Source organism: Phoenix dactylifera, unplaced genomic scaffold (genome assembly GCF_009389715.1).
Source record: "Phoenix dactylifera cultivar Barhee BC4 unplaced genomic scaffold, palm_55x_up_171113_PBpolish2nd_filt_p 000862F, whole genome shotgun sequence".
NCBI classification, from domain to species: Eukaryota; Viridiplantae; Streptophyta; class Magnoliopsida; order Arecales; family Arecaceae; genus Phoenix; species Phoenix dactylifera.
In genome coordinates, this window is record NW_024068225.1 from 78,580 (window position 1) to 95,778 (window position 17,199).

Sequence of the window (17,199 nt, forward strand, 5' to 3'; positions counted from 1 at the left end):
TTATTGTTATCACTTATGAGCTTTGCTTCTGTCTTACAAACAAAAAATTATATGATTGTTTGCACCACGTAGCGGTGTACCATGCCAATTATCTTAGTTTTTTGCTATTGGTTAGCCATTGAGGCGAGTGCATAATGAATGGAGCCCATACTAAGAAATTGAGGTGCATGGCCATGAGGTGCATGCGGTGCAGGTAGAATTTCTCAAGGAGTGCGGACCTTCATGTCCGGATCATGATAATAGAAAATCCATGCCTACGCATGCAGATTAGGCTTTCTGCATTGGAGCGGTATTCTCGGACCACCAAGTGGAGTCTCAGTTTAGATGTTTTTGCTTTGGGAGACTCAATTATGGCCCACTGTTCATTGTACATGATGATTCGGTTTCCCTTTTTCCAATGCCATCTGGTTATTCGCAATGGTCCACGAGAAGCTGGTTCACCATGTGAGATTTAGAATTTCGGTAGATCACCCCGGGGGATGTTTGTGGGCAAGTGGGTTCACCATGTGAGATCAAGACTGATTTGCCTTCATGGTTGGCCCTCATTTTATTAGACCAATCAATTATATAAAACTAAATATAATTTTATGATAAATTAGTATAAATACATTATACTCACATAGTGCAAGTTTTGGAATTGCCACTTCATTTTCTTTTGGCTTTAGTAGTGTTAGATTTACTAAAATATTCTCAATTTATTGCAAACAGATTAACAAGTAAACATCATACCTAATTGCTAGCAGACAAATATGCCTAAATGATGATTATACTGTTCAGTGTTTGGCCAGATTGCCATGGATTTCACCCCTGACCTGTACCATTTAATATAGAACAGATATTCTAGACCATGTATTAGCATTCTAGTTACAACTTTGCTAACAATATTAAAATAACGGAATAAATATAAAGCTATAGAATTAATTTCATCATAAGTTAACAAAACTAAGGCGGACCAACGCTGTTAAGATACAAGCAAACAAAATCTCAAATCCTTCACTGACACATTTACTTTGGCAAGCCTTCTATTGCATAAACATATAGCTCACCATGGAGATAGTTTCTTAAATTCCACAACACCACTCATCTTGGATAAGTCTTACTTCAGCAGGGAACAACTGTCAGTCAAGAAACAGCTTCCAGCATCCATTGCAGTTCAATCCAAGATCAAAACTTAAGAGGAAGACTTCACAAGGATAAAGGACGAAAAATCATCCACCGACAAGCGGTCACTGTTGTCAGCCACAGGAGGGCCATGAGCATCGAAGAATGCCAACAAAAATCGCCAGTGTTTCAGATGCTTGTACCCGTTGCCCATAGCAGCCTGTTGCTATTTTATAACGGTACATGGCTGACATCAGCTTTATCACTTTCAGGTACAGCAACAGGAGCTGGCTGTTGTTTGAAAACTCTCACCTGACAGAGCACACCACCAGCTTCATCAGCAAAAGTTATCTTCTTCTGTTTCTTAGAAACACCTTTAGGTGGAGTCGCTTCTTTGTTCTCAGCTAATCTCTGTCATCAATAAAACATGACTGGGATCAGATCATAAGCTAGCCCTTAAAAAGGGCAGATCAGTAACATTTCAAGTAAAATAGGAAAGAAAACCAACCATTATTTTACAAAAACGATTGCAATCCTTTGTCATCATAGATAACCACCTCCTTGTGGTCCTTTCAAGTTCTGATGCATTATCAGCAGCAGCTCTGATCTGTGAATAAAACAATCTTCTTAAACAACCGAACAAGACTAAAGAGACAGGAATAAGTTTTGCAAGAAAGAAAGTTGTGAGAGATGTTAAATCATGGAATGCCGTACCGGCCGGTACCGGCCGGTACCGGCCGGTACGTACCGGTCCGGTCCTAGACCGGTACCGGAACCACAAGAAAACCGGTATTTCCCAGTTTTTTAGCCGAACCGGCCGGTACGGAGCCCGTACCGGTCGGTACCGGCCTCGTATCGGTCTGGTTCGCACCAGTACAATTTTTTTTTTTTAGAACCACAGCGCCTCGCGCTGTGGTTTTTGAAACCACCGCGTACCAGCCGGTACGGTACCGGTATCGGCCGGTACGTACCGGACCGGACCGGTACCGTACCAATCCGGCCGGCCACCGGTACGCCGACCGGTATCGGTACGGCGGACCTTGTGTTAAATACTTGAAAAGATTATCTCCCATGGTAATGATGCATAGAAAATGCCAGAATGAGGTTTGTAGAGGTAAGGAAATCTGGTTGCAATGCAAATATAAAGTTACACAGGCAGAGAGATAGATGCAAACATATTGGGCATTGGATCCAACAACTCAGTTAACAGGCCTAGAACTAGGACTCTCAAAAAGGATAAAGATTAAGGGTTAAATGAAGCAATTTGAACAAAGGAATTGATAGTTGAATAACACAATCGTGCAATATCAGCTAACAATTTCAAATGGCAAGACACATCAAGCAATGTCCATGCAATCGTGTACTATGAATGGGTCGGAGTTAGCAATATTGAGGTGGTAGGAGCAGACTAAAAACAAGGTAGTTACCACTGAAAGTTTACATTCAAACTCAACTATAACAAAAAAAAAGTGGCAAATTTCAAAATGTAACATTATAATTTTCAAAGAACACCAAACAAAGAAGTATTCCAGGAAGAAGAATAAAGGGTCAAAAACCATGAAGTCTAATGGGTGGGTTCAATTTGAAGAGAATGATTGAAACAGGTCTTCAGATTGTTTATCCTTTGGCAGGAATCATGGGAACTCAGGAACTTATCCACGTTTCAAGTTTCACTTTTGCTCCTACTGAAGCATCAGAACTGGGTTCTGCTAGACATGCATAAGTTTGTGTGGTATTAGATATAAATGCAGATGTCCAAGTGAAATCAATATTGTTATTTTGCAAAGCTATTTGGGGCCTATTGGGTTCCAAACCATAATTTTTACCTCATCAACAGTAAATTTTGAAGGTAGAGAAGAACATGATTCCAAAGAAAGAGTTTCTTCCACAATGTTTTTCATGGACTTCAACCCCCTCAGAAGTTTCATTGCAATGTTTTCTATATCATGCATCTGTCGTTGTGAAAATTCAATGGCCTTCTCAGCTTGTTGGAGAAATGATGAACTCTTCATGCAAGAGCAAGGTGTCTTCCAAGAAGCATCCGGCGACCTAAGAATTCCTTCGTTAACTGAAAGAAGGGAGCCAATATTGTGGTTCTTTGGTTTCGTCCTCATTCGCTCAGGTGCCAGCAATGTTTCAGCTTCCTTGTGACCTAATACCAATGACGATGTCTTCATTTTAGTCCATGTCTCAAATCAAAGCCTCTTCTAACTCTGAAATTTTTTTAGTTACAACCTATAGGTGTAAAAATAAATACAAACATATACAAATGGTTTACTTACTACAGAGTTGGCTGGCATCACATAAATCGATGTCATTCAAAGCCTGACACAGCTTTTCTTGAGAAGTCGGAGAAATGGCCTGCAAAGTAGTACTGGAAATTAAGTCCACAGCATCAGATATGGACCATCTAAGAAATAAATTATTAGTATAATTCAAACCTTTCGTTTTGATAATAGCTTTTTTGGAGGATTATCTACTAACATCCCCTGATCATGTTTGTCTTCTTTTTCCATGTTCTGTCCCTTTTCATCAATTAACTGGGAGATTTCAGAAGCTGGCTCATCTTTAGCAGCATGCAACTTTTCTTCCACTCCAAAAGATGAACATTTTCCTGCAGCCTTTGATAAACTATCAGCATAATGCAAGCCCATGAGACTACTGGAACATGGCAGGGAACTTTTAGAAAACCCCAAATCAGGTGCGCCAGTGAGTTTCTCGGGGTCAATCAAACCAGATATTTCAACAGAATCAGATGTTGCTTCCTCTGTGTGGCCTTCCACTTGGGAAGACAACTCCTCCATCTTATGTGAGAGTTTAACAAGAGCATGTGAATCGGCACCACAGCATGTATAGGAAGACTCTGGGGAGTAAAACTTATATGCTTCTGTAGTGGAGAACTCTTCTATATCAGTTCTAGTTCTCTCATTACTTTTTTTTCGTTCATCCGCAGCGACTGTATGATGAGCTGAATTACTAGGGCATTCACCTTCTGTACCAGTATTAAAGACTCCACCCAAATCATGTTCCTTGGACAGGAGACTAGGATCATTGGTCACATCTTCTATGTAACAACATATTGGCATTTCTTGTACAGGTAAATCGTGAGTTAAAATTTGAGCATCCTCATGTCCCAAGACAGAAGCACAAGCTTCTGCAAGTTTAAAATCCATGGTTCTGTAGCTATTACTGCTAGCTGAACATTGCATTTGGTTCGATATACTTATACATGTAACCTCTTCCAGCAAAATGCAGTGGTTTTCTGTGCTAACACAGATATCAGAGACAGGATATACAGTCGCAGAGACTGAGGCAGAGCTACAGGGATCAGAGGGAACTGCCTTGTGTACAGAAACTGAGGAAGGACAAAGTTTCTGATTGGACATTTCTGAAAGGTTCATCTTCCCAATTTCAGCAGCATGTTTTGCATCAATTTGTGGAAGAAAGTACTCATCAGGTTCCATATGTTCAGTAGAAACCTCGTTAAGGCAACAAGATGTAGATGTTCTACTGGTAGGATTTGATCCTTGATTCTCCAAGACATCTTCAACTCCTCCAAATATTTCAGCAGATGACTCTTCAAAATAATTGAATTTTGCAATGAAATCCACAGTAGAAGAAGCAGCAATATAAATTGTGTTCTCATGCTGTGGAGATTCATTTTCCAAGATCTCATTTTTGAGAGTATCAGCCAATTCAGGTCTATCAACATGTAAAGTCCTCCCTAAATCAGGTGCTGATGATGGGAAACTATTATTTAATTTCTCACCAACCTTCGGAAGCAGCTCAGCAGATGAATTGTCTAGAAAATTACAAGTATTAATGATGTCCAAAGTAGAATTAGTATCTATATTTACTGCATTTTGTCCATCCAAGGAACAAGTTTTCACGATCTCAGTTTTGACATCATAAACCAATTCTGGACCACCAGCATAAGTTGTTAATGACAGGAGAGAATTGTTTGCTTCGACAAAATTTTTCTTGACACTCCCTCTAAAATTTTCTTCAACAGTCTCTGCAAGAGAAACAGCAACATCATAAGAATATCCAAAAAAACAAAAGAGAAATACAGAAGTAATTCAAGTCCCAGCTACCTTCCTCAGCCCTATCAGGTAGTCAAGACACTGATTGTATATAACATCAAATTTAGCAATAAAGTCCAGAACAGGACAATCAGAACCATAATCATACTGGTAATCACAAGAATTGTTTCTTAAATCTTACCTGCCTCACTTTTTATGTCATGTAGATCTGAAGCACTGTCTTTCGAAGGCCTATTTGTTATTGATGCCTTCATTTCTGTGACAGGCATTGAACTTTGCATGTCATTAGAAGATAGAGAACAGGTCTTTGCAGGCACCACTTCCATAGGGACCAAAGAGACTGGAAATAGATGTGCACGCTTCTTTTGCTTTCTATCTTCAGTAGATCCTTTTGCAACCTTCAACTTCAAGGTTATAAGGGGTTCCTCAAGGTCAAGCTCCTCGTCTTTCGGTTTCACATAATCATCCTTCCAGTTTTGAGATGGATCAAAATATGAGCAGCTTTTAAGATCAACTGCTGCAGAAGCACCAGATTTCATGACCTTCCGCTTCTTAGCTCTGCAGCTTGCTCGCAAGTCCTTCAAAGTCAAAGCATTAAGGCTTTGGTCTCCACCACCAGTATTAGTTTCTTCATAACTATGGTTCCCAGGATAACTGCTGTCAGCAGGATTATTAACACGTTCATTTGATTTGGAAGAAGTATGGCTATCTTCTTCAGACTCAAGCATCTCAACTTTTATTTGATTGGCAACAGTAGAATAGTCTCCACTATTTTGCCGCTGATGTTTTGAATTTAAATTAACAAGATTGAGACCTGTTTCATAAATAGCACTGATTCCCCTGAGCCTTAATGATTGTCTCCTAGGGGGGGTAACATTATGATTTTTCAGCTTTGAGCCCCCCATGGAGCCTGAATAGACCAGCTTAGAAAGACTGAGTTTATATTCCCCTTCCTCCTCACGAGATGCTTCTCATTTTGAAGATCAGTCCTGCAGCATATGGAAAACAGAGCGACAGGTTATTAATAGTGCTCATGAACTGCATATTTAATATGACTTTACCATCCACTCCAAAATCAGATAAGGTTTTTGGGTTCACCTATTTGCTAAGATCAGTCAAAAACATCAAAAGTCATGACAGATTATGCATAACAACCAGTACAATACAAAGGCATCATAAATTCACAGAAGAAATGCTGAGACATCATAGTTAGAAGATTTGGTAAAACTAAAATAATCAAGAGTAGATTTTCAAAATCAGATTGCTGAGATGCAACAAAATTTCAATAAAACCTGCCTAAATCTGCTAAATGACAGAAAGCAGTGCATCCATTCCCAGGTTATCTCCCCTTTCTCATTTTGGAAAGCATGAATTGAACTCCAGACAGCATATGCCAAAAATCAGGAAACAAGGATAGAAAAACTAACCTGCATGCCAAACCGAATAGAGTACGAATAAAAACAAAAATAACATTTTTTTCCTATTCATCTGCTGCTGCATACACTTTGTGGTTCACTATTTCTTCATTGGATGCAAATACGATACTTCATTCCTAGTGGTATTGATATTTTGATGATGTGTCAAGCATTGTCAATATAGCATGCAACTTATGACAGCAACATAATTATGAGAGAGAGAGAGAGGATTAAATATATCTGTTTTGAATTCTAAGGCATCTAACAATACAGACTGCAGATAGATTCACCCTGTAAATGGTGCAAAGAGAAGACAACACCGTTCTCCCATGACACAACCGCCCTATCTACTCTTAAGAGTGCAGTCCAAGGAAGACAGACTCAAACTTGACAGTGGTTAGCTACTACCACCAAGAAATTCCAATAAAATGAGAAGAAGAGGGCAATGAAAGCTGCTCCAACTTTTCAAAAACAGTACAGGAAAACTCAAAACATTCTACAAAGACAAAAGATAGTGTGCTGATCAAAGAAAAGTTTAAGCTATCATTAAGAGATCCAGCCTCTGCAATAGCCTAAAAAAATTACAACTGATTGAGAATGCCTCATGCAACTGTAACAGAATAAAAGGAAATAGACATGGATTAAGCAAAAGGAACAAAAGAAATATAAATCGTGAAGAACAAATAGGGAATGCAGGACTAAATCTTTTGGTGTAGACGATATTCCTTTAAAACAATTACAGTCTGTGTGAAACTCAAATATTTTGCATAATGTGTTGAAAATGAAAAGGATTTGGCTAGCCACATGCAACCAAAATAGAGACGGAATATAGAGGTTTCAACAATCTCCCACACGAATACAGATTTTCTAAATTTATTATTCAAAATCATCATATATCATTTCGTTCAAGAGTGCTGTATTGAAGGCTAGGAGTTTGGACTACATTGGTACAGGCAAGCATCTCTGGACATAGAACCTCTGTCAGACTTAGCAACCTAAATGCATGTTATGAGGCTAGTGGTTGCTTATCATGGGGAGGCTTGTCGAGGTAATTTAGTGATCCCTAAGCTTTCATGATTGCTCAACTTATTGGCCTTGAGCTTGTTCATCACAAAAAATTCTTTGGTACTGCTGTTCAGGGGCAATTTCATCATAAAATTGTGCTTAGAAGACACATTTCCATAATCAGTTCTACCACATATTCAAGCAATTTATTACCACCTAAAGAACCTAACATCTTGGATCCTCAATTAGATCAGTGTCATCCATCCACCTTAATGAGTCCATAATTCTTTACTTCTAATCCTTTTATTAGAAGATACACCAAATTGTAGCATAAATGGCATAATATATTGTGAGAAACCAAACAGATATAGCTTCATAACTATTTTTATCTTATTATATATGCCATTTAGTCATCAAGATTTTCTCTTCTAATCCTTACATGTAGCAATTGGTTATCACAATGATTTGACAATAGAGAACTGGCTTGCTGGTAAAAAAGGATTAACCGGCTTGCTGGTAAGAAAGGATTAACCGGCTTGAGTCATTTGGCATCATAGCCAATTGTTTAAACCACCGAAAATCCCAATTCCATGACAGAAAGGTCATTATAACACTTTTGATATTGATTTGAATCGGTGCCTCAAAAAGCCAAAAGAATTGTTCATCACATCGGTTAAACTGGTTAGCCCTGTGACACCTGAAAAGCCTATGACATGAAGTCCTGTGACAGCTTTTTTATGCATTCATCAGTCTCTTAAAAGCACTAGAACAATACCTACTAAACCTACCTCATTACCTATTCATTCTACCCTCTGCGCAAGAAATTAATGGCCCAGCAGATTTAAGCACTTCAATAATGCAGTTATTTTATAATACCTCTAATATACTGGCATCAATTAGTCAGAGGCAGATTAGTTGATTCACAGAATATAAAATTTTGGTATGTTCATGGACATACAAAGAGGTTGAAAGGTCTTTCTCCCCAAGAGGGAGCAGTGCTAGGGTTGGATCATAGGTTCTAGGTTGTGGGCTGAAGTAAGCCCAGAGTTATAGCAACAGGTTAAAACGCTAATACATAAAATCATCACTACCATAAAGAAAACTACAGAGGACCTAAGAACTACATTTTTCAGGCATAGATAAGGAAAAGAGCACCTGTGGTCCTAGGCCTTCCAAATACTGTTTTGCATTATAATATGCTAGCCTGAGCAAAGTATAACCTACTTCAAGTAATATGGATAAGGTAACCAACCTGTGGTTAACAAAATGATTCTTCACTACTCCAGAAATTTCAAATTTAGGATTGACAATATGTGAGAAATCCTGCACCAAGTTTCCAAGTAATAGAGAACTTTCTATTGAAGAGCAAGACATTTGATTCAACAATTACGACATGACTTCATTTCAGCAGTATATTTGGAGTCAGCTGCATATACTGGCAGTTGTTTCATTGTTAATTTCGTTATCCTCATGATACCAGTAGGACTCATTTAAGAAGCTACTTAAGTGTTACATATATGCACAGCCAGAAGTTCTAATTTGCACATATAAAAGCACCTTCGACTTTGTTATGCTGGAATAAATATTCCATCTTTGCACTCCCTTCAGTCATTTCATTTCATAAATGTCAGAATAAATTAGTTAGTAAAAAATCACTTTCAAGATTGTAATGGCATCCAAGGTTGTTTCAAATGATTGTAATGTATATTCACTACATGTGCTCTTGTCATATTCTACTGAAAAGTTTCATGGATATATATTTATGCTAGTGTCTTGAAAGTTCACAAGACACAAGAATCAATGTACAAAGCAAAAGCAAGAGATCTTTTCCTTGATCAAGTCATCATCACTCTTGGTATCCAAGTTGTGCATATCCTTACATATGTAATCTGCATCCCTTAATAAACCTAAACCCAGAAGTAGTCACTGCATATATTCATCTACTAATTTATAACCATATTTGATAGGACCTGACTTGCTAATAAGATTCTTGTCAACTTCTCATACATGCTAGATACAAAAGATAGGTCTTGTTTGAAATTATGATATAAAATGTTTGCACTACTATATAGTTTCAAGTTTCAACTATAAAAAAGTTTGCATTACCATATAGTTTCAATTTTCAACTATATGCGTGGTGCCGAAAAGTAATGATACAAGAGGAATGTTGGGACAGTAGCAGTCGAACAAAAAAATGATATTCTATCTATTCAATTAGCAGAGCCGGTCATGTCAGTGAGTTCCAGGTTCAGATTAGTGGATTTGCTCACCAAGTCTTGCTGTAGCTAAATTAGTTTGCTATGCTCGCAAGCCAACCACCTTAATAGTTTCTCTCTAGGAAAGCTCAGAAGAATGAAGATAATAGGAAGAAGAAAGTTGCTTGAAAGCACTTATAAGAAATCTAAATGCCTTTATTTGTTAGCATAAAGAAAGGTCAGGTCTTCCTATTCTCACAAGGAAAAATTATAGCATGTAAACAAGAGGAAGATGAAAATAGATTAGGAAAACCAATAAGAAATCTAAATTCCTTTAATTTATGTTGATGCAAGAAAGGTTTTATTAATATCTAAAAAACAGGAAGAATTGATGCCTGACAACAGATTCCCAATTTAAATAGCTGATCCTCCTAGACACCCTTTTGCCTAAACACCAACTTGACTATCACATACTAAGAAATGCATATCATCATAATATTAATCACCAACAGGTAATTTTTTTCTGGATAGGAATTGGCCAAATTCACAAGAAAATATGCAGGGCACACTCACACTATCATGCCAGTCAACGTCGAATCATGTGTTACGGATGCCAAACCACAAGGTGAATATGCAAGCCTGAGGTACATGTGCTAACAACACAAGTCTAGCAGGGTCTTGCCTTGACAATCTGGCCAAGCTCTTCTTTGTAATACATTCTTTGTTCCAAAAAAATAGTGCCATAATTTCGAACCACACGAAGCCTATATAAATCCTAACATTGTACTACCAAGATGCAAAGCCAAACATCCATGAACTTGCTATGCAGGATCACTGCAAAGAAGACTTCCACCTTTTTAGAGGCTTCTGGCATTACAGTTACACTAGTTTCATGTTTCAAGGTGAAAGAGGAATGATTATCTTGTCGAACATCTGAAGAAAGAGATACCTAGTCTAGGCCACGCATCCATCTTTTATTCAAAGAATTTATGATAGGAAAGTTAGAAACAGTGTAACAAAAACCAGAGAGAAAATTCTAAATCATAATATCTTCACATTAGGGGATCACAAGTAACATGCCATGAGTTGGGAGGAACTATAAATTCCTCAACCATAAACCCAATATTACAATGAACCTTAGAACCAGAAAGAAAAAGAAGAAAAAAAAGCATAAGTTGGAAGCTTTAAATTTTCCTTCAATACTATTCAACGTTTGTGATGACACTTGCAAGGACGCACAAATCTTGGACTGATTTTGACATTGCTCTTGAATCATTGAAATTGTTTCTCAAACAGATTCAAATATAGAACTTACTGGATCTACAAAAGTTTACAGCATGATGATCATGATATCAGGTTCATCTTGGGACATCCCTCAAAATGAACAACATGACAAATTAACAATAGTTACATGCATAAATGAAACATGAACACTTGTAGCATAAGGCAAAAAAAACAACCATTGTTGATACAAGATCAGAAGAAATCGAAAAAATAAAAGTGAGCTTAAACAAAAGAAATCCAGCAACGTATCTCACATAGTCCAAGACAAATTGATTCACGAGGAGAAAAGAAATCAGAGCAATAAAAGAAAAAATTAACTCTAGGTGCTTTAGCTACAAAAACCCTGGCTTGGATTGAATCGTAGATCTAGGTAGATTATCTGACAATGATCCGCACGAACCTAAACCCAACCAAAAAGGATCAGAAACAGATGCCCTAATTTGCAGAAGCGAATCGATTGAACTGAAAACGAGATCCAAATGCCATCGATCTGCCGGAAACTGACCTCAATAGAAGCTATCAACCAAATAGAAGATTGCGAAGGCGGCTTGCGAGCAGAAACCCTAGCTGAAGAGTGTTCGCGGAGGGCGAGACTAGGCGAGGAATGGAAGGCTACAGAGAGAGAATTGGGGGTAAATGACGGGAAGGGACAAATAATTAAATAAACGAGCGCGAAAGCCTTGGCGGGAAATAGCAACCTCATCCTAGGATTTTCGGACGTTATTTTATTGCTGGGGCCCATCATAGCCGTCGGATCAGTGAGCTTTGAATGAAATCAGAGGGGACAGGGGATATGGTGATGGTTCAAACGGACGGTGGATAAGAGCAACAATTAAGATGGGTTTTAACCTGCAAATGAGTCAGATGAGAACACAATCCAATTGAGCTGCAACTTGGACAGGTTGAGTCAAGTCGGAGACGGATGCTAGCCCAACCCCAACTCCAAATCCCACAGCGCTAACTCAACCCAGCCTGAAACCACTAGGCATTTCTCCAGGCCAACCCAATCCTATTTTAAGCTAAATTTGAGTTATATTGTGTTAGCCAAGTCAAGTTAAGTTAGTCAAATTGAGGTAGGTCAGTTTATGTTAATTGGATTTAATGTAGTAGAATAGAAGTTTAATTTGGAGAAAAGATTTAGAATCTTTTTGTTGGATTAATACCTTAACTTATTCATGAATTTGAATGATGCATTTTATACATAATTTAGTAAGATTAAAAATATAATTATATTGACATATAAGCAATCTATATAAAACATAAATATGAACTATTTATTTGTTGAGATATTAAGTCAAGTTAGGGTCGAGGCTAGTCGGGTTAAGCCAGGTTGCGTTCGGCTTGGATTAGATGTCAACTTTAATTTAGTCCTTCTTGAAGTCAAGTTCAGATTTTTGAGCCCAAGTCCAGCCCAAATTATCTTAATCTACATAACTAATGAGTGAGTCAGGTAGCATCTTTAGATTGAGCCTGCACCTCTATGATCCAAAGATCCAAAGATGTGACTAGATTTGGCTTTAATTTGAATCAAAGAATGCGTAGATTGCTTGTTTGCTTTACAACCAAGTGGGGCTAAGGCTAGTCTTTCTAAATTGCATTTTGGTGGACAGAATTGGGCTTGTTTAACGCTTTGTCATGTAAAAATTAAAATCCATCTTTGCGAGATTTATTTCACTTTCCAACGTGGCTGGAGTTTGATTCTACATCCATGTCCAGTTTACGATTTTCAGGTGAAAACACGGGTCAAACCCAAAATGGACCAAAGGTGTACTTGGTGTAGGCTAAAGAATATTTTTTTATAATTTTTAAAGTAAAAAAATTATTTTCTAGAAAAATAAGTATTTGATAACATTACCTAAAAAGAGTTATTTTTGTAAAAGAAGCAAAAGTTTAGAAATGCTTTTAGGAGAAGTTATAAAACCTGACTTATAGCTTCCCCTTCTGCAAGATGAATTTTCTAAAAAGTCTTGAAAATATGAGCACAAAAATCACTTCCATAAATTAGAGAATCCTTGCTTGTAACTTTTCTTTTCTCCAATGGTATTCAAAATAGAGCTGGAAAAATCTAAATCAAAATTTTTGTTGGAAAAAGATTTGCAAAAAAATTCACCACCTTACTTTGCAGATTCAATATCATCTCTTTTTTTTTTTTGAAGATTTCATAGGATATTTTTATAATGGGGTAAAATCCTGTTTGACCTTTCAATACTAGCCCACCAGCAGAACCCATATCAGTCTGAGTTGCACTCAAGTTTTGAGTAAAATTTGTACAAAATTGTAAATAATTGATTTTAGATTGTATTTAATATAATAGAAAATTTCAACAAATTACATAGTTTATTAGCATGTTATTTTTATACACTACTTGTTATTATATTATAACAAGTTGTAGTATTAGTTATTTTTCTATATGTTTATTAATGACCAATTGTGCAATTAGCCATCATGTCAAATATATTTCTAAATTCTATCCTTCACAAATTTGTGTAGATCGTATTCTCAGAATTTGTGCAGGTTTACATATGCCAAGTCTAGTGGATCCAATACTTTCATGAGGAAAAAAAAAGCAGAGTTAGGTGTCATTTTGTATGCCTTTCATTTTTATTATTTTTAGAAATAAAAAATTATTTATATCTTATATCTAACATTTTAAGAATATAAACATGATTAGTATAGTTAATTATTTTTAAAATATAAATATAATTATGGTGGCTAAAGGAGTGATCATAGTGATAGAGATAATAGAGGCTATAATGATAGTGATAGTTGCGGTAATATTGGCAGTGGGGGCACCAATAATGTGATGATGGCGGCAGTGGTGTGGCAAGCAATAATGATGGCAAAGGTGGAGGAGTGGCAATAGCAATTGTGACAGTATTGATGACAGCATTTGTAGCAGCGACGCTAGAGATAATTACAACAATGGCGGTAATGATGATGGTAGAAATAATGGCAATGATGATAGCCGTAATGGTGGTGGTAGAGATGGTCAAGGTGATAGTAGTAGTGATGCTGGAGAAGACAATAGTGGTATGAGAGTATGGCGGTGATAGTGAAGGTGGTATCAATGGTGGTGACAAAAGACATTCGTTTCATATTTTTGAAAATAATGAAACTATTTTTTTTTTACATTCTTTCTAGAAATAATGAAAAATGAAGTTTAAAAATAGAAATTAAAAAAATAATGGCACCAAACATTTTTAGCACTCAAATCGGGTCGGATAAAATTTGACGACATCCATTTTTGTATTTATTTTGGATTGGATTCAAATAAAAATAAAAATGCTAATATTCGATTGGATACGGATTCGAATTCAAATTTCTTATAAATCTTGCTGGACTTAGATCCAAATTTAGATCTTAAAGATTTTCATATCCAAATACGAGTATCCTATAAAAAAATTCTCTCAAAATTGCATTACTGATTGAAACCATTGATCTTTTCTTTAAAAGACAAATACTCAACCACTAGGCTATAACATGCAATACCATTTAGTATAAGTAGTTTATTTTCCTTATTCATTATGTATTCAGGTGATTAAATAATCATTTGATGAATAGTATGATATTTCATATTTTATTTATTTTTTAAAAATGTAAGCTCGACATTTGGGGTTGTGGGATCCTATGGATCGATCCTTTTCAAAACTGCGAGAAGAAATGATGGCAGTGGCAAAAATCTCATTTGTATGCACGATGCTTCGAAAATGGAACCCACTCTATAGAAATCATACCTATCATTAAATGCAGTTTCCAAAAATGCCGAGGGTTGATCAGGCAGCTTGAATTCAACTTGGTTGGCTTATCCGACAAATAATTTGACTACTTTCTTTACCTGAGTCGAGTAAGCACAGCTCGGGCTCGAAAGTGTGGGACAAGTAATATAGCTTGGATTCACCATCTTCAAAATCTCGTTTGACAGCTCAACCCACCAACTAGATGATATTGCATATCCAGCAAAATCAATGCCCAATCAAATCTTCTAATAATCAACATGATTGGTTGGAGCTCAGTGCAATCTTAATGCACCCGAAAAGGAATATCATGACCAACCAGCAAATAAAAAAACTGCCCGATCGTGGTGTACCTAAAAAGAATTTTTTTAACTATCCCGATTAATGAATATGGAAAGAGCTCAACTATGCACCCGCAAATCACACAATCCTCATCATATAGATTCATATCCTCTTTTCTTAGATACTAGCACTATAGGAATAATCAGGAAAGCAGACGACATATTGCCGACGCTAGAAAGAAGCATTGGAAAAAGATTAGGCAGGCTCAACTTTGCTAGATAGATGTGTCGTCTTGTTATTGGTTTCTAACGAAGCTTCTTTGCGTCGACACGTTAAAACTTTTTTTCCAACGCTTTTTTAAACATTGTAAAATCTATGATGCTTTAAAGCATCGTCGGAAGTCAATAAACACCCAAACCCTAGCTTGACTCAGCCCGCCCCTTTCTGATTTTTTTTCTCTCCTGCTTTGCTGCCTCTCTTGGCCTCCTCCTCCTCCTTCCTCTCGCCTGACCTCCTCCTCCTTTTTCTTGCCTGGCCTCCTCCACCGTCACCTGCCTCTCCCAACCCCCAGCCTCCTCCTCCATCGCCTCTCGCTTGGCCTCCTCCTCCTTCCTCTCACCCGGCCTCCTTCATCACTAGCCTGTCTCGGCCCCCAGCCTACTCCTCCTTCGCCTCTCGCTCGACCTCCTCTTCTGTCGCCAGTATCTCTGCCAGCCCCTCCTCCGTCACCTCATTCTCGATCCTACAGCAAGTTAGTCCACTTGCACCTTTTTGTCTTTCTGGCTATTTACTATTGTTCTATCGCATTAGCTGCTACTATTCATTTTGGATGCCATGGGGAACCCTTAGTTGTTTGTCATCAATGGGTTGAGGAAAAACATGGGTTGGGGGAAGAACCCTCATTTCCTTCTATTTTGTTTTCGCCTTCTTTTAAAATCTAGCCTGCGTGTCCTTAAAATTGTAGGCATTATTGAAGAGTGGATTGTCAGCCATTTGAGTTAAACATATCACTATTCTTTGTTAATTGTATCCTTTGTCTTATATTTGGAAGAGGGATCTCTGAAGTTTGGGGGATCCAAGGCTTGGACTTGAAAAAAAATGTGATTGCGGATTTAGATGTAGAATTTGGTAGAGGAAGGCTAGGTTTGTTGTGAGCTTGTGTATTTCAATACAGAAAAAAGTATATATATTTATATACTTACTGCAATCAAAGTTTATATAGTGTATGTCGGTTGCTAAGTTTTTTTTCTTATAAATTTTTATAGAATATAATATTATTTTTTTGTTTATCTTTTTAGGTAAGTTGCAATTCAATCAGTATTCTAATAGAATGGACAAAAGTTGAATAAATAAGTCAAGATCCAGCAAAAAATATTTGGATGGAGTTCAGAATTTTATTAAATTTGATTTTGAGAATGCTAATATGAACGGAAGCTAATATGGTGTTAGAGTTACCCCCACTCAATTGTCTACAATGAGCAGATATACTCAAGATATCAGACAAAGTAGTAGCACTACAAAGGTTTGTAGTCTAAAGGCAGCGATAGAGGAGATGAGACAGAGCAATCAAACAGAGATGGAGGAGATGAGGCAGAGACATCAAAGAGAGATATAATCCTTGAGGGCTCAACTTATTGATTTTCAATTCTTAACTTCTAAAGTTTCTATCCTTTTCTTGTAGGTTTCTAATATTTTCTCTACTCGTAAAGATGATGATGATGATGATGATGATGCCATCGACCCTGATAGCTCTTAGACTTCATATTTAGGAGTTATATATATATATATTATATTTTTTTGAAACATATTGTAAATGTAAATTGATAATGTAAATGTAATCATATTTGACAATATGAATATTTTGAATGATCTGTTTGATTATGACATGTGTTATTATATGACTTTTGTTGTGTATGTGTTTAGTATATATAAATGTATACAGAATTTTTAAAAAAATTTAAATATTTTTTTAAAAAATAACTCTTACTATGCTTTAAAGCATCGTTAAAATATATATTAGTGATGCTTATTAGCGTCGTTAATTAGAGACACAAATAAACGTCACTGATATAACATGCTTCATCATCAAAGCTTTTAAAAAGCGTCGACGATTAGCGATGCTTATAACTCTTCTAATTAT

General features: G+C 36.9%; 1 protein-coding gene across 2 annotated transcripts; it reads right to left on the reverse strand.

Annotated features, from left to right (window-relative positions):
• Positions 1 to 884: 884 nt before the first annotated feature.
• Positions 885 to 11,671, reverse strand: LOC103711333. 2 transcript variants are annotated; one of them, XM_008797442.3, is made up of 7 exons: positions 11,549 to 11,671; positions 5,326 to 6,133; positions 3,543 to 5,116; positions 3,384 to 3,462; positions 2,928 to 3,253; positions 1,610 to 1,708; positions 885 to 1,512 (listed from the first exon to the last, which is right to left on the reverse strand). In XM_008797442.3, exons 2-7 carry the CDS (start codon positions 6,047 to 6,049, stop codon positions 1,333 to 1,335), a joined length of 2,982 nt encoding a protein of 993 aa, XP_008795664.1. In that variant the 5' UTR covers positions 6,050 to 6,133; positions 11,549 to 11,671; the 3' UTR covers positions 885 to 1,332. The 2 variants fall into 2 exon arrangements, with proteins under 2 accessions (XP_008795664.1, XP_038976640.1); XM_039120712.1 differs by having other exon boundaries at positions 1,371 to 1,532.
• Between the last annotated feature and the right edge of the window lie 5,528 nt (positions 11,672 to 17,199).

Coding starts and splice junctions, on each gene's coding strand:
- LOC103711333 (XM_008797442.3), bottom strand. CDS start 6,049: ATGGGGGGCTCAAAGCTGAAAAATCATAATGTTACCCCCCCTAGGAGA. Junction 3,254..3,383: donor TGATGCCAGCCAACTCTGTA/GTAAGTAAACCA, acceptor CATTGGTATTAG/GTCACAAGGAAGCTGAAACA. Junction 1,513..1,609: donor ATCGTTTTTGTAAAATAATG/GTTGGTTTTCTT, acceptor TATTGATGACAG/AGATTAGCTGAGAACAAAGA.